This window comes from Typopeltis vanoorti, chromosome 11 (genome assembly GCF_054136105.1).
Source record: "Typopeltis vanoorti isolate ZY-2024b chromosome 11, IOZ_Tvanoo_1.0, whole genome shotgun sequence".
Taxonomy (NCBI): domain Eukaryota; kingdom Metazoa; phylum Arthropoda; class Arachnida; order Uropygi; family Thelyphonidae; genus Typopeltis; species Typopeltis vanoorti.
In genome coordinates this window covers 85,179,465-85,203,557 of record NC_143559.1, presented here as the reverse complement: position 1 = coordinate 85,203,557, position 24,093 = coordinate 85,179,465, and the positions used below count along the sequence as shown (strand labels likewise).

Here is a 24,093-nt window from a genome sequence, read left to right as displayed (position 1 = left end):
GAGCTGTGTTACAGATATTTAACATTTCCAAAATTCTTTTCCTCCATGTTTAATAGCTTCTGCTAATTCAGCTACTTTCTCATTCTTTTGTTTTTAGCACAATTTCAAATTCTTATATCATAAAATTATTACAAGTAATGTGAAGTTCTTTTTTGGATTATTATTTCTGGCAAGGCATCTGTAGTGAAGTTAAATGATGGATTATTCAATAGTTTTTTGTTCAGTAATATTGAATGAAAGAATTCAGAAATTGTCTTTTCCATAAATTAAAAAATACAAAACTTCTGCTTGTTAATTGTTTCATTTTTCATTATTTTTCATCAATTTCATTATTTATCACTGTCATATTCCACAAGAATGTGGCTCCTCCATGTGGGGCACCTATTCATGGTGAGAGGACCACCAACTGTGATAGTAGTCCTTTTCTATCTACTTTTCTTCCCTTCTTTTTCACTTTACTTCTCTGGAGTGTTTTTACTTTTCTGTTCTCCAGACTGCCATTGTTTGCCTTGTCACTGTGGTCTTGCCTGCAAGGGTTAACAGTTGTGTGCAGTAAGCCTTTCTTCCTGCAGTTCCTGACTGAATTCCCACAAAGTTGGCAAACTGCCATTAGAACACATGCAATTAACAGACATAATACACTGGCCTCATATTCTGAGTTGCTCTGGCCATAAATCCAAATAAACCAAACTATACCCTGTCTGAGCAGGGATACAAAGCTTGTTGTGGTGCCTACCTGTCATTTCACTTTTGAGTGCAGTTGGTGCTTTCCAGATAATAATGTACATATGTCCATGTGTGTTTGGGAGGGCTCTGGTACTGAATTATCTTTCCTTTGTGAGTATGAATCCTTCATCCTCAAATTTATCAAGGGATTTTTTGAAAAGCTCCATCGTGTGCAGAAATCAGTTAAACATCGAATAATCCAAAAAGTAACAAACGAAAAAACCCATCATAAATCCTATTAATATATCATTTTCCTTATATACTCAACAGGTGAATGTCCTGTTTGGAAAATGTCTTGTCTTTATCTGGTAGGATTAGCAGAATCTCCAAAAATACATTAAACTTTTCCAGAAGAATAATGTCAGAGTAGGATATGTTAAATGTTTCATCTGAGGAGATTTGCTGTGAACTGAAAGATCAAGAAGTTGACAGCATCAGACAAAATCTTGATACTCAGAGTAGTAACTTGTACCAACTAGAAATATCATTGTTACATTTAACACCATTAAATTCCACTATCAATGAAGTCCTCGCAGTCTTTATATCCCAATCCTTTGAGAGGCTTCTAAGTGCCAGAAATACAGTCATGGTCAGACTACCTATCATGGCTCTGCCATCTGATATGAAGTAAAGAGCATGAAATGAAGAAAGTGCACATGCTATAAACACCCTTAAAACACACCTAAATATGTGAACAGCAAGGAAGAACATGCAACTTATTCTTGAGCCAAAGATGGTAGGATGAAAAAGAGATCCAAAAGATCAAAAAAGAGTAGAATTGTGAGGAGACAATGAAGTTTACTAGCAGCAGCAATGTTTAATGGAGAACTCTGTGGAAAATTATGAAATAGAGAAATAACAAACTATACTAGATAAAACCAGAAAATAAACTCTGGCAATCCAGTTTGCATAGGAATCATGACATTGTTTTTGCTCGTCTTGTACATACTCCATCCTGTTGAGGGGGGTGGTGATCTACCTATGTGTGAGTACTGTTCATCAGTTTTCGGCATTTTTTTTTAATAGACAGATCTCGTTTTTCTAATGAGCTTAGCCATTACTTTAGTGCTCTTAGTCATTTGCATTAGTCTTATACACTCAGGCAGATTTATCAGATATAAATATATCTGGAGTTTAATTTTATATATATTAATTTATGTAATCTTATTTAAAATATTAATTTACTGATATTTATGTGGCGCTTTTATCTATATATTTTTTGTGGAAAGGCTTAGACGTTGGTTATGCATTTTTTCCTAAATAATTTAAGGAAATTACAACGTCAACTAGGATATACATTAAAATAAGTTTTAATATACTTCAATATTTCGGCAACGTCACATTGCCATTTTCAAGAAACTTAAGAACAAGACACGTGCATGCAGGCATTAATAAATAAATTAAATTATTTAGTAAAAAATTTTATCTATATAGAAAAATTATAATTATTTTTAATTGATTTAAATTTTTAATATAAAAAGCATTTTATATTTTAATTATTACCGTATATGTTAGCGTATAAGACAAGGCCTAAATTTTAGGCTATTTTTAGGTTTTAAGCTTATGTTGGTTGTATAAGACGACCTCCCAGTTTCTTCTTTCTTGTATTAATGCAATGTTAGGTATTGTTGTTATATCATTATTTTTATATCTATGCATATCCGTTATTTTTTTGCATAGCATCGATTTAGTATTTACTCAAATTATCTTAACTAAAAGTGATTAGCCCAAATTTTAATTAATTATTAATTTTGCATTTTTTTTTAAAGTTTAGGATTATTAAAATTGTTATCATTTAAAATCACGGAAAAATTTCAACAAAATTTTTCCGTGATTTTACTGTGGTTATGCATTTTAATATTTAAAATGCATAACCACAGTAAAATCTAGGATATACATTAAAATATTCGAAGTGCAGGTCATGAAAAAACAAGGTTTACTCTTGTGTTGTCATGTTTGACTGATGGAACCATGTTAAATCAATGATCATCTTCAAACGTAAAACTAAACCTAAGATAAACCTATCAAACGTAAAACTAAACCTAAGGTAGTAAGAGTGTGCTAGTTCGAAGTGCAGGTCATGAAAAAACAAGGTTTACTCTTGTGTTGTCATATATTTATTTATTGTCAATCATAAATGGAGGAAGAAAGAAGATATTTTAAAAAAATTGCCAAAGAAAAAAATGTGCGATGAGAACGGGGATCACCTGATGGCTGCAGCTGGAAAATCACGTTGCAGAATGGGTATTCGAACAAAGGCAGAATGGTTATCTTGTTACACAAAATATGATTAGAGCATATGCACTAAAATGGTCAAGATTGAATCTGGATGAAAGTATAGAATTTCAATCTACTTCAGGATGGTGTAATCGTTTTATGAACAGACAAAATCTGACAATACGACAAAAAAATGAAAATTGCTCAAAATCTACCAGCAGATCTAGACTACAAACTTACCAGTTTCCATAAATTTATTATTCAGTTGAGACAAGAACATAAATTTCTATTGTCAATTTATTTATTGTCAATCATAAATGACAATCATTTATTGTCAATATGGATGAAACTCCTATGAGCTTTGATATGATAAGCAATAAAACAGTGGAGTCTGAAGGTAGTAAGAGTGTGCTAGTTCGAAGTGCAGGTCATGAAAAAACAAGGTTTACTCTTGTGTTGTCATGTTTGACTGATGGAACCATGTTAAAATCAATGATCATCTTCAAACGTAAAACTAAACCTAAGATAAAATTCCTTCAGGTGTTTTTGTACATTTTCATGAAAAAGGATGGATGGACAAAAATGGTGTGAAATTATGGATAAATAATGTGTAGAACACACGACCAGGCAGTATAATGAAGAAACGCAGTTTATTAGTATGTGATATGTTTCATAGTCATTTAACTGAGAATATTAAAAGTCTTCTAGAAAAAAAATAACACAAAAATTGCTGTTATACCAGGTGGTTTAACTTCTATATTGCAACCACTAGACGTGTTCTTGAACAAACCATTTAAAGATCACATGCGAGAAGAGTGAAATAATTGGATGTTGACTGGTGAAAAATCATTTACAAACAGTGGATCTATGCATGCTACATCACTTGATATGTTGTGGAATTTTGTGATCAAAGCATGGAATAAAGTAAAAGTAGAGACTGTAATAAAATCATTTAAAAAGTGTGGTATCTGTAATCTTATGGATGGTACGGAAGATGATCTATTTTGGTATACTGATGACGATGAAGACGAAATCAATTCACCGGATTCGAACTGGGATCCATATGACGATCATTTAAACAACGAATCTGAAGAACTATTTTCAACAGATGATGAAGAAAATTAACATGAAAATTGAGGTTAATAATTATTATTTGTTTTATAAGACTTACATCTATAGTATAAATATTTTAAATAAATTTATGTAACAAAAAATTAATCTGATTTGTTTATAAACACTGCCTATTTTCTTATATAACAATGTATTGTAACTACCTAAATGTTCATCCAAGAAATTAACCTTCCCTTTTTATACTCGCCGTATAAGACGACCCATGATTTCGAGGGGATTTCTGAGAGTCATATTTGAGAGTCGTCTTATACGCCGACATATACGGTAGACACTTTCTATTTTATTTTTAATTATACTCTTTTATATTTTTAAACGTGGACTTGGCACATTATAGTCATAGTTGCTGATGTGCTATTAAAATTCAAAATGACCACAAAACTGTCAAAACTATGGGTTTTTCTGTATGTGGAGCAAATGTTCTGTTTGTTTAGTTTGTCACTAATGCATGTTTGCTTATCTTTAAACGCTATTTTGGCAGTAAAGTCATATTACATCCTTTTATTATCCTCTGTTAGCTTGAAATAGCTGGATTTCATATGGCTTCACCTTTAATACTTTACGATTTTATTATATCACATAGTTGATTTTGGAATGTTTAGTACAAAACAATAACTTTTGTGAACAGTCCTTTCTTTTCCATGTGTTTTTCACTTTAAGACCTCCTCAAGCAATATCATCTTTGTCCTTTCCGCTGATTTTGTCTCAATTGAGGTACTTGCCCTTCCTGTGAGGCCAGCTGTTTTACTTAATGACAATTGTAACCAGTCATGTAAAAATAGTCTTAAATAAATAAAATTATTTCCTGTAACGGAAATGCACTTTATCCTATATTTTCATCCTTATTCATTTTAGCAGTGTAATACTTAAGAATTGTTACTTGATTTAAAGAATCTTTTATGTTGTTTTAGTTATTTGATATAATTTTGTTTTTTTTTTCCAGGGCATTAGAGATATGAGATACAGTTTCTTTAAGCGTTATTTACTTGCCTCAGCTTCAGATGATGGTGGTGTTTGTCTTTGGGATACAAATACACGACAGTTATTTTACCAGTTTATGTCATCTCACAGTGCTCCTGCAACAGGATTAGCTTTTTCTCCGGTTAACAGTATTCTTCTTATCAGTGCTGGATTAGATAAAAAGATTGTGTGTTATGATATTCAAATGAAGAAGTAAGAAATGAAATTTTTTTCTTTTAAGATATTCTAATATTATGAACTTTGGTAAAACTTAATTTTGTTACGATAACTAATTAGTTGTAGTTTGTTTGAAAATTCATGTAAAAGACATAAATGCACGCGTGTTGTGCGTGTGCATGCAATTATTTTAAATGATGTCACTCAAATGTTAATGATGCCAAACAGTATTCTTATAGGTTTGTTTAGTCAATAAATAACATAAACCAGATTTAACTTATGTCTATATTTTTATTAGTATAAAATTTTCATCCTAGTATCAAGGGCATCTTCAGTATACTTTCAAATTAAACAACAAGAACAGAAACTGGTATATTCAACAATGCAATGGCACACATGAACTGCATATACATGATGTAGAATGTCATGGTCTAATTATATTAAAGTTTTAGTAAAATAACTTTAACAAGAGTTAATAATAAATAAAAATAACAAATATAATCAGATTTAAGTTATTTCTGGAATTTTTGAAGAACTATTTCCAATATGAGGGATAATTTAAGTCCATTGTTTCTATTTTGATTCAGCAGATGTAGCAAGGTCTCTCAATTCTTTTTGTGTGAATGTTCCAAGAGATTATTATTTTTATGGAAAACCTTAAATTTCTTCCAAAGAACTTGGTGTCTGGTAGTGTGCTCCACAAGTCACAATTGCTCTGGCTTATGGAACTTAACATGGTCTAAATGTTCATCATGATGCATGGCTGTAAATCTACCTGTTTGGCTAAAATCCACCCTGGCAAGGCATTGGATACACTCCAGAGTAGACCAAAGGCAGAAGGTCATCTTTAACTGAGCCTAGAAAGGTAGATATCATGTTGATAGGACAGAAGGCCACTTGTAGGCTAATGGATCTAAGTAGTTTGGCTATTCCTTCTGAGAAGCCTTTAACACAGATTTTGTTGGGGCGATTGTAACTCTCTCACTGAACCTAACCTTTTGGTGAAGCAAGCAGAATTACTGGCAATTTCGTTCCTGTGTTCATTGGACGTGCCACTTTTTGTGATGGTTTCTTTGATTTAACTAATCCCATATAGCAGAGAGGGGGGATAGGTGAAAAGGGAAGTTCTTTTCAGAATATATTAAAAAACAATAATTAAAGCAAATGATAAATTTGATTATTAGTTACTATACTAGATTTACTAAAAAGAATAGCAAATATAAGGGAACGAATAGGCGTGAATAAAAATACTTTCAGTACTGTAAAATGGATTATGAATGATTTACATCTGTGATATGTGTGCTTGTGTTATAAGTATCTGGGATGTAGAATGAAGAATATGTGATCCAATGAACTCTAGACTTTCATATTTGCATTTATGATGGACATAATTTAAAGCAAAACTTATGAATAGATGGAAAGGATTTGTTTGCAAAATATAAATCACTAACCAATAAGAAACAGTGACTGTATACTTTGCTAGCTCGGAAATAACTATAGGGTAGGCCTTATCCCATAATCTAATAATGCTGATCAGGTGATTCATGTGGGCGTAACAGGAATACGTGGATTAACACAGGAGCAAATCATCTTGTGCAATTTATTGTGCTTGTTATGTGTATTTCTTTCTTTTTTATATATTCCACTTTATTTTCTGATAATTCTTTTTATTTACTAATGATCAGTGTTTTTTTTTATATAGTAGTATAATATATACATAAATAATCTTGTTCTTAATAAGCTTAATTCTTGGAATTCACTTGTCTACCTAGAGTTGCACAATCCTGAGTTGCAGATAAGCAACTCAGGATTGTTGATCATCATATCTGTTAGTTTCTCTTACTATAAATTCCATTAAGTCATTAGTTCGAAATGCAGAGTATGCTGCAGATGGATTTTCTGCATCAAGTGGTAAGAGCAGCTCATCTTCTTTACTGTACTCCTCCTGAACTGGTATGGACATGTTACTTACCAGATTCCATTCCATTTTAGTTTCAAACCATTTAATCAGCAAAACTGGTATGGTGGGAAGTCAATTGAATAAATTCATAGGGAATAAGAGAAAAATTAGTCGGAACACTAAATTAGCTGTACACAAGACAGTGTTCAAACCGTTTTAACTTATGGATCTGAGAGCTGGGTCAGAAGTAAAACACTTGACCAAAGACTACAGACTGCAGATGTGAGTCCTGAGAAAGATCATAAGATTATATGAGAAAGATGAGTGTTTGATTGCATTTGAAATTTTTCGATTGCATTAAGACAGATCACAAACACTAATTTCAAATAAAATTCTACCGAAAGAGTTGCAACTAATATGCCATATAAACTTTGTGTCAGTGAGTCCACTAGCCTGACACGGAAGCAGCACACAAATTGCTGAGAAGTCCCATGTAAAATAAACATGTGAAACATTTCCCGACATGAACGTGTTAACATGGGAATGGTGACATGACAGATCATTTGTATCACTATTTCAAAGAGAGGCAGATAACAAGGAACTGTTATTAATACTCTTGTTGACATTGGCAGGGAAGTTGGTCTCAGTATGATTTATTTCTTGGGAGAGCAGAAATTCAGTGGAGCAAAGAGAGTGCGCTTGTGTGTAAAGTCCAGTATGTGTTTCCTTTCTGAATACTGATAAGTGAAGGTTATCATCTGGTTGACAAAGTAATAAGAGATCTAAAAAGGCAATCCGATCGTTTTCTTCTAACTGAAAAGTGAACTGGATGCGATGGTGAAAGATGTTGATCTTATTGACAACTTTTGTAGATCTTTATGGAACTCATGCCAAACCTGAAAACATCATCGACATATTTGTATCTTAAGAATGGCTTCGGTTGCATCATCATCACGAATCATGGGCTCACTGCCCGTTGATGTCTGATGCCTGTTTCACTATCTTCTTCCACCTTTCTTTGTCCAGTGCACAGTGTCGCAGTTTTTGTACACCCATTCCACACCAGTCTTTTATATCGTCTATCCATTCTCTGTATGGTCTACCTCTTCTGTTTAAACCATCCAAAATACCAAACATAAATGTCTTTATCTTCCGGTCCTCACTCATTCTACAGATGTGTCCAAATAATTGCAGCTTCCGTTTTATAATCTTCTGCATTAGATTCTGTTTTGGTTGTATCTTCTGATAGAGCTTATGATTTTCTGTGCCCATCCTATTCTTAGTCTTCCTGTAACAAGTTCTTTCAAATGACAAAATTCTTTTTCTTGATTCCTTATTTATTACCCATGTTTCAGATCCGTACAGTACGCCGCTGAAGATGCATGTTTCCAATACTCTTAGTTTTGTTTGCAGACTGATCACTTTACTTTTCCAGATGTTATCCATGGCCTTCAGATTTGTTCTTCCCTTTGCAATCCTGATCTTTATTTCTTTTTTACAGTCTAAGTCATATGTCAGTTTACTTCCCAAATATGTGAATTGTTCTACATTTTCTATATCAGTTCCATCCACTTGTATCTTTTGTTTCATGTTCTTCTCACCAAATACCATTGTCTTTGTTTTTTCAAAGTTCATAACAAGTCCAAATCTCTTCCCTTCCTCATTTAACAGCTTCAGTGTTTTTTGTATTCTTTCGTCTTCTTCAATAATAACAATGTCATCTGCAAATCTCAGATTGTTAATTCTCATTCCATGTACAGATATTCCTTTGGCATCTTCTTTCATTTTATCCATTGCTCTTTCTAAATGTGCGATGAAAATGCTTGGTGATATTGGTCTCCCTGTCTAGTACCTCTGCTTGTTTTAAACCATTTCCCCAAATCGTCACCTATTCTAACTGCTGCAACTGCATTCTGGTAAACATCTTTTAATATAGCTATTAGTTTTTTATCAATTCCATAGGATTCCAGAACTGCTAATGTCACTTTCTGGTCAATACTGTTAAATGCTTTCTGAAACAGTATTGACCAGTATTAACCTCATTGTCAAAATCTGTTGAATTGTAGTTCTATCCTTCGTAAATCCTGCTTGCTCGTCTGCAAGATATGCTTCCAATTGTGTTCTCAATCTTTCTGTCAATATGATCATCATCACTTTACCAAGGTGACTTATCAAGGTAATTGTTCTATAATTTTTACATTCTAGCTTATTTCCTTTCTTGTATAATGTTACTAATATTGATTTCACCCACTCCTCTGGCATTTTCCCTTCTTTCCATACCATATTGCATAGTTGGTGCATTTCTGTAACCATACTTTCACTACCATATTTAATCATTTCTCCAGTAATGTTATCGTTACCAGGATTCTTGTTGTGTTTTAGCCATCCTATTGCTTTTTCTACCTCTCCTCTTATCATGCTCATTACCTGGTGGTGATATCTGCTTCAATTCTTCAGTGAGTTTCCCAATGCTATCTGAATCTAGTTTTTCTTCATATAACTCACTACAGTATCTTGTCCACTGCTGTACAATTTTTTTCTTTATTCATCAATACTTTGCCCTTTTCATCTTTAATTGTGGTCTGTTTTGGTTGCCACTTTCTATTAATGGTTCTGATCATTTTGTATACCTCCCTTGTTTTATGCTCTCCATAGTACTGTTCTATATTGTTGCATTGGGCTTCTAACCATTTCATTTTATCCATTCTGACTGCTTTTTTCACCTCATTACACTTTCTTCTATATTGCTCTTCTATTTGTTCTGATGTATCCCTTCTTATCTTCAACATTCTTTTCTTCTGTACTAACTTCAATGTTTCTTATGTAATCCATTTCTTCTTGATCTTCTCTTCTTCTGGTACTGTTTCTTCAACTGCATCTTCTATCGCCTTCATTACTCTTTTCACTCTTAAATTCTAGTTTTTTTCTTTCTCCACACGTTTAAGTTTCTCTGCTAACACTGTTCTGTATCTTCTTCCTATTTCTGCTTCACTTATTCGTGCTGAATCTCTTCTATTCTGATGTTGGGGTTTATATTTCTTTTTCAATTTCATCTTGATGTTTGCAATCACTAAACTATGGTCCGAGTCTATATTAGCTCCTTGGAAAGTTCGACATTGCTGTACTGATGTTATCCATCTTCTTTTAATCATAATCATATCAATCATGTTTTTGGTTTTCCCATCATTTGATTGCCACGTCCATTTTCTACACTCCTTTTGTTGGAATCTTGTGTTACAGATCATCATCTTGTGGTCTACAGCAAATTCTAACAATTTTTCACCTCGTTCATTTCTTCGGTTGTATGCTGTTCAGTATATATTGTTCAATTCTTTCTATGAAATAAATAGCTAGTGTGGACGAAAGAGAACTACCCATTAATATGCCCTCAGTTTGTTGGTAAAGTTGATTTTGACATAGGTAGCCAGAATGAATAACAAAGTCAAATAGGCTGACAGTATCTGCTGGAATAGTTTGTAAATTAATAGTAATTCTCTCAGTTATGTTTGGAGGAAAGTATGAATTTCTATGCTCTTTCCAAGTCTTAACTTTGGGAAGAGCATAGAAAATATCAGGAAAGCGGCAAAATATATTGGAGGCTATTGAAAAAGCTTAGAAATGGAGATTTGAATAAGGAATCAGATGACAAAGTTGGCATAAAAACTGAAGACAAAGATATTCTAGCTGTCTGAAGTAATTACTTTGAAAGATTTGCTAAATGAAAGAAGTAATAACAGCACACTGGTAGAAAACATTCAAGTGTGGAATGCAAACAGGAGTACATTTCAACACTTGAGGATGAAAAAGCCATCAAAACCTGAAATGTGATAAGGCAACTGGATCCAACTACTTAGATGAAATTCACCAGAAATGCTCAAACATGGAGGTATAAAAGTTTTACAGTGGTTACACTGCATAATTCAGAAGGCCTTGTCAGAGAATTGAATTCCCAATATATGGGAAATTTACAAAAAAAATAAAAAATAAATAATGTGTTATCCTGATTAAACTTTCCCAAATTTTTGATATAGATATACAGTCATTACGATTCAAGTTAGGACGTTGAAGTAAGCCCTCCACACTTTCTTGAAATAAACGTTCAAATTTGTGGCGACATCTGTGTAGGAGGAGAGTCTTGGACCAAAGGATGTTGTGGCTTGTTTCTAATCCATGCTGAGCTAATCCAGATTTCTCAGGTTTGTCGTGTTGAATTGATGACTGATACTCTTGAATTCTTTTTTCTATAGAACGTCCAGTTTGTCCAATTACAAGGAACTTGATACACACCAGGTAGAGACAAGGTTGAGCGTTTATCTGTAGATGAAGGAAAATAGGTGGATAATTTGTTAATAGGAGTATAAGTGGCTGTCAAATCATATTTCTTCAGAATTCTTGAAATTGGTTCTGAAATCCCGGAAATGTAAGGAATTGGAATTCGCCATATTGAATCTTTGCTGTTCTGTGTTGGATTGTAAGAATCGAAAAGATGTTGTGTACTCTTTTCGGAGAAGCCATTTAGTTTCATGTGATGTTTGATAGTCGAGAGTTCTTCCTGTAATAAATGAGAAGTTGAACAGTTAGTTTTAGCTCGTCGGATTAAACATTTTATGATTCCTGTTTTTTGACAAGGATGATGAGCAGATTCTTTGAGAATATAATTATTGAAATCACACATTGGCAACTCATGCTCTTTTTTAAAAAACTCTTCTGATTTCTTAAATAAATTGAAAAACATCACTTGACAACCTACAGATCTTATGGTTATCTTTGATATAGAATCTTTATACGAATGTACCTCTCAAAGAGACTTTAGAATTACTTGCTGACATCTTCCCACAAGATATTATAAAGTTATTTGATTTCGTAATGCGTTCTGGATATTTCTTATGTCAAAACAAATTTTACAACCAAGTGAAGGAACAGCCATGGGAAGTCCACTTTCTTCTGCTCTTGCCAACTTTTATTTAGAGCATCTAGAAGAAGTCCTGTTCTCATCTATATTCCCTCACCCATCCTTTTGAGTTAGATATATTGACGATATCTTTGCTGTATGGCCTCACAACAGAGACTCCTTACCTTCCTTTTTAAACGGTATCAATTCCTTACATCCTCGTATAAAGTTTACCATGGAGATTGAAAAAGACAAGTTATCTTTTTTAGACGTCCTTCTCATCTGTTCACCTTCTGGTATTCTTACAACAACAGTTTACAGATTCCGTGTGTAGAGGCTTAAGTGCTGTGAGGATATCATGTTGGAGGCTTAATGGATATTTTACAACACTCAAAAAGAATTAAAATAGAATTTAAAACTTCCTATATTTTGTCCTAGTCACTAGGACATCTACGGGGATTACAAAAACAATTAATGTAACATGCACACACAAATCTTACAATACTAAGCCCAACCATGTGGGTGACACTAAAGTCCAATCTAGGTGGAGCGCCCTCTAAGGGCGGTAGTAGGTGGCCTGGAATGTAAGGTGGGACCTCTGGTGATGAGTGTTTCCCAAATCTTCGGAAGCTTAATACAACCGTATTTGCTAAGGTTTGGTTGGTTTCTGAGAGCTGCTGCTTCTTAGAAAAGTCTCTCTTTCTTGAATTTGCTGTAGTGGAGCATGGTAGTTTTCTTCCATGATACTCTGTGGGTGGTGTCCAAAACGTGGTCAGCCAAGCCTGAATGGCCATAGTTATGTTTGCATATGTAAGACTCGTGTTCATCCAGGCAGATGGATGCTGATTTGCCTGTCTGTCTGTCCAAAGTACGCCAGCTTACAGGAACAGGGTACTTTGTAAACTCCAGGCAGTGAGAGAGGAGGGAGTTGATCTTTCGTAGAACGGATAAGGGTAGCAAGTTTGCGGTAGGGCTTATATGCTGTGTGTAGGTTGTACTTTTTTAGTATCTTGGCTATTTTATCAGATGTGCCACGGATGTAGGGTATGGTGATGGCATTTTTAAAATCTTGTTGACGAGAGGGACGGGGAATGGGGGAGGAACTGATTATTTTTTTGATACTGTGTTCGCTGTAGCCATTAGAGAGGAAAGTGTTGTGTATGTGGTTAAGCTCAGTAGTAAGGGCGGTTCCACTGGAACAAAGATTGTGGGCTCTCTTTGTAAGAGTTTTGATGATGCCATATTGTTGTGAGGGGTGGTGGTGGGAGAGTTTGTGAATGTATCTGCCTGTGTGTGTTTAGAGAAACAGTTTACAGAAAACCAACTTTCATAGGTCGTTATATTCTCAAAGAATCTGTTCGTCATCCTTGTCAAAAAAACAGGAATCATAAAATGTTTAATCCGATGAGCCAAAACTAACTGTTCAACTTCTCATTTATTACAGGAAGAACTCTCGCCTATCAAACATCACATGAAACTAAATGGCTTCTCCAAAAAGAGTACACAACATCTTTTCGATTCTTACAATCCAACACAACAGCAAAGATTCAATACGGCGAATTCCAATTCCTTACATTTCCGTGATTTCAGAACCAATTTCAAGAATTCTGAAGAAATATGATTTAACAGCCACTTATACTCCTATTAACAAATTATCTGCCTATTTTCCTTCATCTACAGATAAATGCTCAACCTTGTCTCTACCTGGTGTGTATCAAGTTCCTTGTAATTGTAATCTTTCCTACTTTGGACAAACTGGACGTTCTATAGAAAAAAGAATTCAAGAGCATCAGTCATCAATTCAACACGACAAACCTGAGAAATCTGGATTAGCTCAGCAAGGATTAGAAACAAGCCACAACATCCTTTGGTCCAAGACTCTCCTCCTACACAGATGTCGCTACAAATTTGAACGTTTATTTAAAGAAAGTGTGGTGGTCTTACTTTAACGTCCTAACTTGAATCATAATGACTGTATATCTATATCAAAAATTTGGGAAAGTTTAATCAGGATAACACATTATTTATTTATTTTTATTTTTTTATGTTTGTAAATTTCCTATATTAGTCTAATATTATTTAAGATTATATGAATTTCTGAATTAATATCTTTAATTATGACTTTAAAAATGTTTACTCTTCTAATACTTAGAACGAGCTGTGTGATGTCATATCGCTATGTGTGAATGATCAATTGTTCGTATTACACTTTGTTTTTTAAAACTATTCCTATGTAGCCACTGAAGATGGTCTGTGATATTCAGACCGAAATATTTGGCAAATTAAACATTATTCTTGTGTTAACGTGTATATATTTCTAATCATTGTCATAAGTATCATTAAAAAATCAAATTTAAGGTGGATTTAAAATGCACTCTACAACACAGCTCATCACAATTCCGTTTGTATTTGCTTTTGTTTAATGTTCATAATGAAGGATGAATTTATATAAATTATCTTTCAACAATAATTTGACAGGGATGACATAATAAAATTCATGAAAGTAGGTGGCACTAGATGTGGATCCAGACTTGCTTTTCATGATGCACTCAGTCACATGATCCAATCTTTGATTTGTCTTTGCAAGATAATTGTATTTTTTAAATAATTGTATTAAAAAGAATGTGTTATACATTATGTAGAATTTTCACAATATGAATTAGCTTAATTACATTAAGCTAATTCATATTGTGAGCTATGAAAATTAGTTCAGGACAAAACTATATTAAAATTGCATACCAACTTAAGGGGTAAAGGTATTTGAAGAATAAGGTATACAGATGATTTGCAGTATTTAATTAGATTGTGCCAATTTTAATTTTTGTGTTTATAGTCACCAGTTTATTTTATTGATGAAATTATATTGGAAGGAAAGCACAATTAATTTTATTTGAAAGAATAGATTGTCTATTACATATAATGCATTAATTTTATTATATTTATTGAAAATGATAACTGCAATTTTATTTAAATGCATATACAATATGAAAAATTTACATATTTTCTCACACACACTCAGCTGTGTGAGATTTACTGTTTTCTTTCAATTAAAGTGCCATAACTAGAACATGCAATGGCAGCTCATTTTTCTTGCTTCATAACTTAAACATAAACTGGAGGTGTGTTGTGTAGTGGATCATACGAGGTGTGGCTATTAAATAACAAGACTAGGTGCGCTGTGAATCATGTACTTGTAGCAGTGGGATGCACTTTCACCGTGAGTGACCTTGAAGGTTTTGGAAGCAATTGAGATAAGCATTGTTCACTGTTGCTTGTAGTTAGTCTGTAGCAATTATAAAAAAAAACACATGTGAAGTTGCTTTGCTGGAATAATGTCTAAAGCCATGGATATCAATGGCATGGTAATGGTTGAATGGGTACCAGAGGGTCAGACAGTTAACCAACATTATTACCTTTAGTTTCTGGTCAAGCTGAGAGAATGAGTGAGGAAGAGGAGACCCGATCTGTGGAAGAACAACGCTTGGATTCTCCATCAGGACAATGCTCCAGCCCATATTGCACTGTCTGTAAAGCAGTACCTGTCTGATAAGAAGATCCCAGCGTTGGACCATCCACCTTACTCACTGGACTTAGCTCCGTGTGACTTTTACCCTTACCAAAGTAGAAATCCGCATTGAAGAGCACCCATTTTCAGTCTGTGGATGAGGTAAAAGAGAAAATGGCAGCGATACTGAAGCAGATAACACCTGATGACTTGCAGCTCTGCTTCCAACAATGGAAAATTCGTATGCAACGGTGTATAGATAGAGAAGGGGAATATGTTGAAGGGGGATAACAATTAAGTTGTACAATTGCAATAATAAACCACATTTTTGCAACCAGTCTCGTTACTTAATAGCCACACCTCTTACATGGAATGAAAAGAACCCTGTAATATTGTAATATTGCTATGAGAAAAATTAGAGTTTTGCACTTGAAAGTGTAAAGTCTTATGAAGTCTTTCATATAGAAAGAAAAATGTCTAAAAGTTATCAGTTGTTACATTATGACAATGATTACACAACAACTGTTGGTGTAGGGCAGAGGATATGGTAGGTTGAGTTTTTAATTACTATGAAAGATTAGCAAAACAACTGTTTTTTGCTAGGATTACAGAGAAAAGACTCAGTGGAAAATCAAAACGGTAAGAATTTGCCTTAGAAGATCAAAATATAAGATCTGACAACATTGGAATCGTAAGAGATAACAGATTAATTTGAACTAATCTTTAAAGGTACCTATGACATAACTATAAATGATAAATTACACGATAACCACAGTAATTAACTTTAATGAATAAAGGTACAAATATTTCGTACTGAAATTAACAGTACATCATCAGTGTAGACAACAAGCAGTACAAAGGAATGGAATACAAAGAACATAACAGTCGGTGGATTACCAATTAAGAACTTGCTACATGCTAGAAATTAATATTAATAAAATATTATTAAATGATTCTTAAAAACTATTTCTTTGATGGTTACATAAGATAAGAATCGCCCAAACTTTTGGGAGAGAGAGAGAAACAATCATTTCGATTCAGATTTGGCCGATGTAAAAGGGCTTTGCAACTTTCTTTGAAAAGGCGTTCGTATTTAAACTTCCATCTATTGAAAAGACAAGCTATATCCCACTGGATATTGTGTTTAGTGTCAATACTATGTTGTGCCAGACCAGACTTTTGAGGTTTCATGTATTCGATATAATATTGATGTTCATTAATTCTTTTTTCCATAGAATGACCTGTTTGTCCAAAATATGTTAAATTACATTCACATGGTATCTGGTAAATGACAGCAGCTAATGATAGAGGTGATAGTTTGTCTTTTATAGATGGCAGCAGGTGAGAAATTTTGTTGATAGTAAAATATGCGGGAATGTGAAGATGCTTCTTCAAAATTCTGCCAATTGGTTCTGAGATGCCAGAAATATAAGGGGGATTGGAATCCTGCAGTCTGCTGAAGAATCCTGAGGTGTTGGAACATAGGTGTCAATTATCTGCTGGATTTGATTAAGGTTATAACCATTAAATTCCATTAACTTTTTGATAGTGAAAAGTTCTTGTTGTAAACTTGAGGGAGATGAGCACACTTTATGTGCTCTATTAATTAAAGACTTGATAACACCAATTTTTTTGAGAGGGTGTGATGAGCAGACTTTTGATGAATGTATCTGCCAGTAAAGGTAGGTTTTTGATAAACACTGGTTGATAAATTACCAGAGGGTGTGCATGTAAGAAGGATATCCAATTATTTTAAACTACCAGCCTTTTCTTTTTCCATGGTGAACTGAATGCGTGAGTGAATTATATTAATCTGTTGTAGGAATGTAGTACGTTCCTCTTCAGAATGCAGCCAAATAGCAAAGACATTATCAACATAACAAAACCAAAGAGAGGGTTGGGGATGAATGGATGAGAACAAGGTGTCTTCCAGATGGTTCAAAAAATAGTTTGCCAAAGGTGGAGACAGAGGGCTACCCATGGCAGTACCTTCAATTTGTTTATAGATCTTGTTTTTCCAGCTGAAATATCCTGAATGTATAACAAATTCAAAAATCTTTGCAATATCTGGAGGATAATCATCATATAGTAAATTAACACTGTCAGATAATGGAATATTGGTAAAGAGGAAAATGATGGGATGAGAACAAGGTGTCTTCCAGATGGAAAGCTGACTAACAAGTCTTACTCTTGTATTTGAACATCCTTGATTTGTTCAAGAAAATGTGTGGAATTTTTGATGAAAGATCTGAATTGTCCAGTATGGGCAGTTAATGAACATGATAGAAGTTTACAATTCTATAAGTGGGAGAGTCGATACAAATCACCATGGGTCTTACTGAATAAACTTCTTTATGAATTATTGGAGGCCATATAAACGAGGAGTTCTTCCAAAATGAGTGCACAGCTTGTCCATGGTATTTTGATCCCAACCGACAACTTCATCAAGCAACTTATTTAATTCCTTTCTTTTAGGCTTGCACGGTGATCTGAATGCATTTTTGAAAATTATGGAGATAACTACCGTGTTTGAATAAAAACTTTAGTTTAATATAACTAAAATCTACATTCGACGTTTCGACCTTTATGTCAAGGTCATCTTCTGGAGCATACAACTATACACAGGAAACAAGCTATACTACAATCAAACTGGTTTGTTAAAGACACTGACCAACCGCTACAACAATCGTTGGCCTGATCTCTGGTGAGAAAAAAAATAAAAAATAAATAAAATAAAATAAAAATAATAAATAAAATAAAAAATTATACATCAACGCTAGAGTCCTATTATTAGTGTTGTCTACTATATACATATTAACATCATTCCAGCCAGTTGGTATGGAATGGTTTCTAATACCAGCTAAGGATTGGCTAGAGTCCTGACTTATGCTGGATCTTTCATATTGGTAGGCTGAATGTGTGCTATCCGGATCCTTGGAATTTTCATGCCATCTTTGTTGTTGATATTTGGGTGGTTTATCAGGATTTCGCAGGATTCCTTAAATTTCCTTTCGTACCTTTCGTTTTTGTGTGGTGTAAGGAGCAGGTGCTTTTCCAGTTGATTTGGTGTAAGGTGTTGAGTGCGTGGTCTGAGAGGCCTGCTTCACCATAATGGTTATATTTAATGTGTCTAATGTGTTCTTTCTTGCATATAGGGATTGTCCGTCCTGTTTCACCAGTGTATGGCAAGTTACAGGTGCAGCAGATGCAATAGACTCCAGGATGTGCTAATGGGAGGAGAGGATCCTTTGAGGAGTTGAATATGGTTTTAAGTTTAGTGGGTGATTCTGTTGATTTTTTCTGATAACCCGTTAATGTATGGGATGGCTATGGTTTTACTGTAATCTAGATTCGTTTTTGTTGTAGTTTTATAGAGTATTTTATTAACAGTATTTTTGTTATAGCCATTATTTATGACTGTGTCACTAATGATTTTTAGTTCTTGTTTCAGGGCTTGCTGGTTAGAGCAGATAGTTGTGGCTCTGTTTTTAAGGGTGTGTTAATGACTCCATATTTTTGTGATGGGTGGTGGTATGAATTAGCACGTATGTATTGGCCAGTGTGTGTCGTTTTTTGGTAGACCATGAAGGATAGACTGCCTGAAGGAAGACGTGTGACTAGTGTGTCTAGGAACGGGAGCTAATTTTGGTTTTCGATTTCGATGGTAAATTGTATGCGTTCGTGTTGTTTGTTCAGGTGGCTGAGGAATGTGTTTAGTGTTTGTGGCCCGTGCGGCCAGATCGCGAACACGTCAACGTATCTAAGTCAGACTGTTGGTCAGCGTGGCGGAATCAAGAGCCCTTTGCTCAAAGGTTTCCATGTAGAAGTTAGCGATTGGGGGGGGAGGATAGTGGTGAGCCCATGGCTGTACCTTCTTTTTGTAGGTAGAATTTGTTTTGCCATGTGAAGTAACCGGACTTTAGTACATGGGCAAAGAGGGCTGTAATGTCGGTGGAAATTTGTTCTGTAGTAGGAGATTTGTGTCATTGATGGGGACATTAGTGAAAAGGGCAGAAACGTCGAAACTGACTAATAAGTCGTCTTTGTCGAGTGTTGTTTTTAATTTTCTTTATAAAACAACTTATTTAATTGTTTTTGCGATTTTGTAGGGTTATGATTGATTTCTTGATAGGTGGAGGTATCTTGCTAAAGGCAGTCTGTTTTTCTCTCATGGTCAGTCTTATCCATTACCACTACTGCTTTTCCTTTATCAGCTTTTGAAATATACTGCTATTTATTCTTAATGAGGTTAGCACGTGGGTTTCAGCAATCGATAAATTACATAGAGGTAATTTGCTTTTAAAAAGTGAAGCAGCAACTTCAAAGCGTAGTTTATTAGCATCTTCGCTAGAAAGTCCCGACACATTGCGTTCGATGTTATGGAAAAAATCAAGTTACAGGATGCATTTAGGTACTATGGCAAAGTCAAAGCTTTTAGCTAATGCATCGACCAAATGATTGTCTCTCTCTCCCAAAAGTTTGGGAGATTCTTATCTTATATAACCATCAAAGAAATAGTTTTTAATAATATTTTATTAATATTAATTTCTAGCACTCGGCAACAGTTTTTAATTGGTAATCCACCGACTGTTATGTACTTTGTATTCCATTCCTTTGAACTGCTTGTTGTCTACACTGATGATGTACTGTTAATTTCAGTATGAAATTACCTTTATTTCATTAAAGTTAATTACTGTGGTTATTGTGTAATTTATTATTTATAGTTATGCCACAGGTACCTTTAAAGATTAGACTTATTATCCTTCACAGGAAAGAATTCATTAAACAAACAGGCAAGTTAGCAAAATTATAGGTTTTACAAGATAATCTTCGGCACAGATTGCCTTTCACAAAAATTGCCATGATAGAAAAGTTAGTCTTACGTTTGCTAGATTTAGAGAAACTATTTGGTTGCCTGGAGCTCACTCAATTTATATTCATGTAAGTTTTTTCTTGATATGGAACGAACTTCGGGCAACTAAAAAAGTTTTAGCATCTAATATTCAATCTATTTTGGATCTTGAAAGAATTTCAACTGTCCTGGGTGACGAATTACTGGATATCATTCTTCATGTTTCTAAACAATCTTTAATCCGTTCTTATGAAAAACATTCCTGCAAACTGATGCAAAAATATTAATCTTTATACCTTTAGCAAAAAATTACCTCTGACAACACTCCTACTAATAAATGGATTGTGAATATTTCTGGACGCCTGTTATCAGACGCTGAAACCAGTGCATTAGCTAAAGCCCTTGACTTTGCCGTAGTACCCAAATGCATCCCATATCTTGATATTTTCCATAACATTAAATGCAATCTGTCTTGACTTTCTAACGAAGATACTAATAAACTACGCTTTGAAGTTGCTACTTCACTTTTTAAAAGCAAATGTAATTTATCGTTGCTGAAACCCATGTGCTAACCTCATTAAGAAAAAATAGCGATATATCTATTTCAAAAGCTGATAAAGGAAAGACAGCAGTGGTAATGGATAAGGCTGACTATGAGAGAATAGTAGACTGCCTTTTGCATGATACCTCCACCTATCAAGAAATCAATCATAGCCCTACAAAATCGCAAATTAAATAATTAAATAACTTGCTTGATGAAGTTGTCGGTTGGGATCAAAATACCATGGACAAGCTGTGCACTCATTTTGGAAGAACTCCTCATTTATATGGCCTCCCAATAATTCATAAAGAAGTTTATTCAGTAAGACCCATTGTGATTTTTATTGACTCTCCCACTTATAGAATTGTAAACTTCTATCATGTTCATTAACTGCCCATACTGGACAATTCAGATCTTTCATCAAAAATTCCACACATTTTCTTGAACAAATCAAGGATGTTCAAATACAAGAGTAAGTCAGCTTTTACCAATATTCCATTATCTGACAGTGTTAATTTACTATATGATGATTATCCTCCAGATATTCAAAGATTTTTGAATTTGTTATACATTCAGGATATTTCAGCTGGATAAACAAGATCTATAAACAAATTGAAGGTACTGCCATTGGTAGCCTTCTGTCTCCACCTTTGGCAAACTATTTTTTGAACCATCTGGAAGACACCTTGTTCTCATCCATTCATCCCCAACCCTCTCTTTGGTTTTGTTATGCTGACAATGTCTTTGCTATTTGGCTGCATTCTGAAGAGGAACTTACTACATTCCTACAACAGATTAATATAATTCACTCATGCATTCAGTTCACCATGGAAAAAGAAAAGGCTGGTAGTTTAAAATAATTGGACATCCCTCTTACATGCACACCCTCTGGTAATTTATCAACCAGTGTTTATCAAAAACCTACCTTTACTGGCAGATACATTCATCAAAAGTCTGCTCATCACACCCTCTCAAAAAAATTGGTGTTATCAAGTCTTTAATTAATAGAGCACATAAAGTGTGCTCATCTCTCTCTCAAGTTTACAACAAGAACTTTTCACTATCAAAAAGTTAATGGAATTTAATGGTTATAACCTTAATCAAATCCAGCAGATAATTGACACCTATGTTCCAACACCTCAGGATTCTTCAGCAGACTGCAGGATTCCAATCCCCCTTATATTTCTGGCATCTCAGAACCAATTGGCAGAATTTTGAAGAAGCATCATCACATTCCCGCATATTTTACTATCAACAAAATTTCTCACCTGTTGCCATCTATAAAAGACAAACTATCACCTCTATCATTAGCTGCTAGCATTTACCAGATACCGTGTGAATGTAATTTAACATATTTTGGACAAACAGGTCATTCTATGGAAAAAAGAATTAATAAACATCAATATTATATCGAATACATGAAACCTCAAAAGTCTGGTCTGGCACAACATAGTATTAACACTAAACACAATATCCAGTGGGATAAAGTTTGTCTTTTCAATAGATGGAAGTTTAAATACGAACTTCTTTTCAAAGAAAGTTTGCGAAGCTCTTTTACATCGGCCAAATCTGAATTGAAATGATTGTCTCTCTCCCAAAAGTTTGGGAGATTCTTATCTTATGTAACCATCAAAGAAATAGTTTTTAAGAATCATTTAATAATATTTTATTAATATTAATTTCTAGCATGCAGCAAGTTCTTAATTGGTAATCCACCAACTGTTATGTACTTTGTATTCCATTCCTTTGAACTGCTTGTTGTCTACACTGATGATATACTGTTAATTTCAGTATGAAATATTGGTACCTTTATTTCATTAAAGTTAATTACTGTGGTTATTGTGTAATTTATTATTTATTTAGATTCATTTGGAAGAAAATTGTTGAAAAGAAGTTAAATCATAACATCCTGTACTTCCCTCAAGGGTACGTGGTTGGAATTTGATTTTGATTATTTATTGTAGCAGTTATTCGCTTTAGTTAGGGAATCCTGCACACTTGTTCAATTTATTTAAAAGTATAACATTGATGTTTTAAGGATATTTGTGACATAAAGACTGAATAATATAAGCACGTAAACACAAGAAAGATATTTAATTAACCAAATATTTCGGTCTGGAAATAGCAGACCATCTTCAGTGGCACTACAATAACAGTTTAAAAAAAAAAAATACAAGGTGGAATATTAACAATAGATCATTTAAAAATAGAACAAGCTGTGTGATGTTATATCATTAAGTATTAAAGGGAATTTTTTTAAGCTGAGACATGATTGAAATAAAGATATTAATTAATAACATTAAATAACATAAAATTAATATGAATTAATGAGTTATCCTGATTAGACTTTCCCAGATTTTTGATATAGATATACAGTCATTCCGATTCAGATTAGGACGATGGAGTAAGCCCTCTACGCTTTCTTTGAATAAACGTTCCAATTTATAATGGGATCTATATAAGAGACGAGTTTTTGACCAAAGGATGTTGTGGATAGTTTCAATCCTCTGCTGAGCCAATCCAGATTTTTCAGGTTTGTTGTGATGAATGGAGGATTGATGTTCTTGGATTCTTTTTTCAAGAGAACGTCCAGTTTGTCCAAAATAGGAAAGATCACAGTTGCAGGGAATTTGATAAACTCCAGGAAGAGACATAGTTGAGCGTTTGTGTTTAGGAAAAGGAAAATGGGAAGATAATTTGTTAATAGGTGAATACGTCGCTGTTAACTCATATTTCGTCAGAATTCTTGCGATAGCTTCTGAAATCCCGTAGATGTATGGAATTTGAACTTGATGTATTGAATGTTTGTTGTTTTGTGGTGGATTATAAGAATCGAGAAAATGTTGAGTACTCTTTTCAGAAAAGCCATTGAGTTTCATGTGTTGTTGGATAGTAGAAAGTTCTTTCTATAGAAAATTAGAAGTAGAAGAATTAGTTTTGGCTCTTCTGATTAGACATTTTATGATTCCTGTTTTTTGACAAGGATGATGGGCTGATTCTTTAAAAATATAACGACCTGTGAATGTTGGTTTCCTGTAAACTGTAGTTGTAAGAGTATTTGAAGGTGACCGGATGAGGAGAACGTCTAAAAAAGATAACTGGTTGTTTTCTTCCATTTCCATAGTAAACTTTATACAATGATATAAGGAATTGATACTGTTTAAAAAAGAAGGTAAGGAGTCTTTGTTGTGCGGCC

General features: G+C 33.9%; 1 protein-coding gene across 1 annotated transcript in view; it reads left to right on the top strand.

Moving 5' to 3' along the window:
* LOC150101817 (protein NEDD1-like) overlaps positions 1-24,093 on the top strand; it is a 193,866-nt gene that overhangs the window by 55,624 nt on the left and 114,149 nt on the right. Inside the window, exon 5 of the mRNA XM_090399912.1 lies at positions 5,015-5,244. Within this exon, the coding sequence (XP_090256038.1) occupies positions 5,015-5,244 (230 nt within the window). The remainder of the gene's footprint in view (positions 1-5,014; positions 5,245-24,093) is intronic.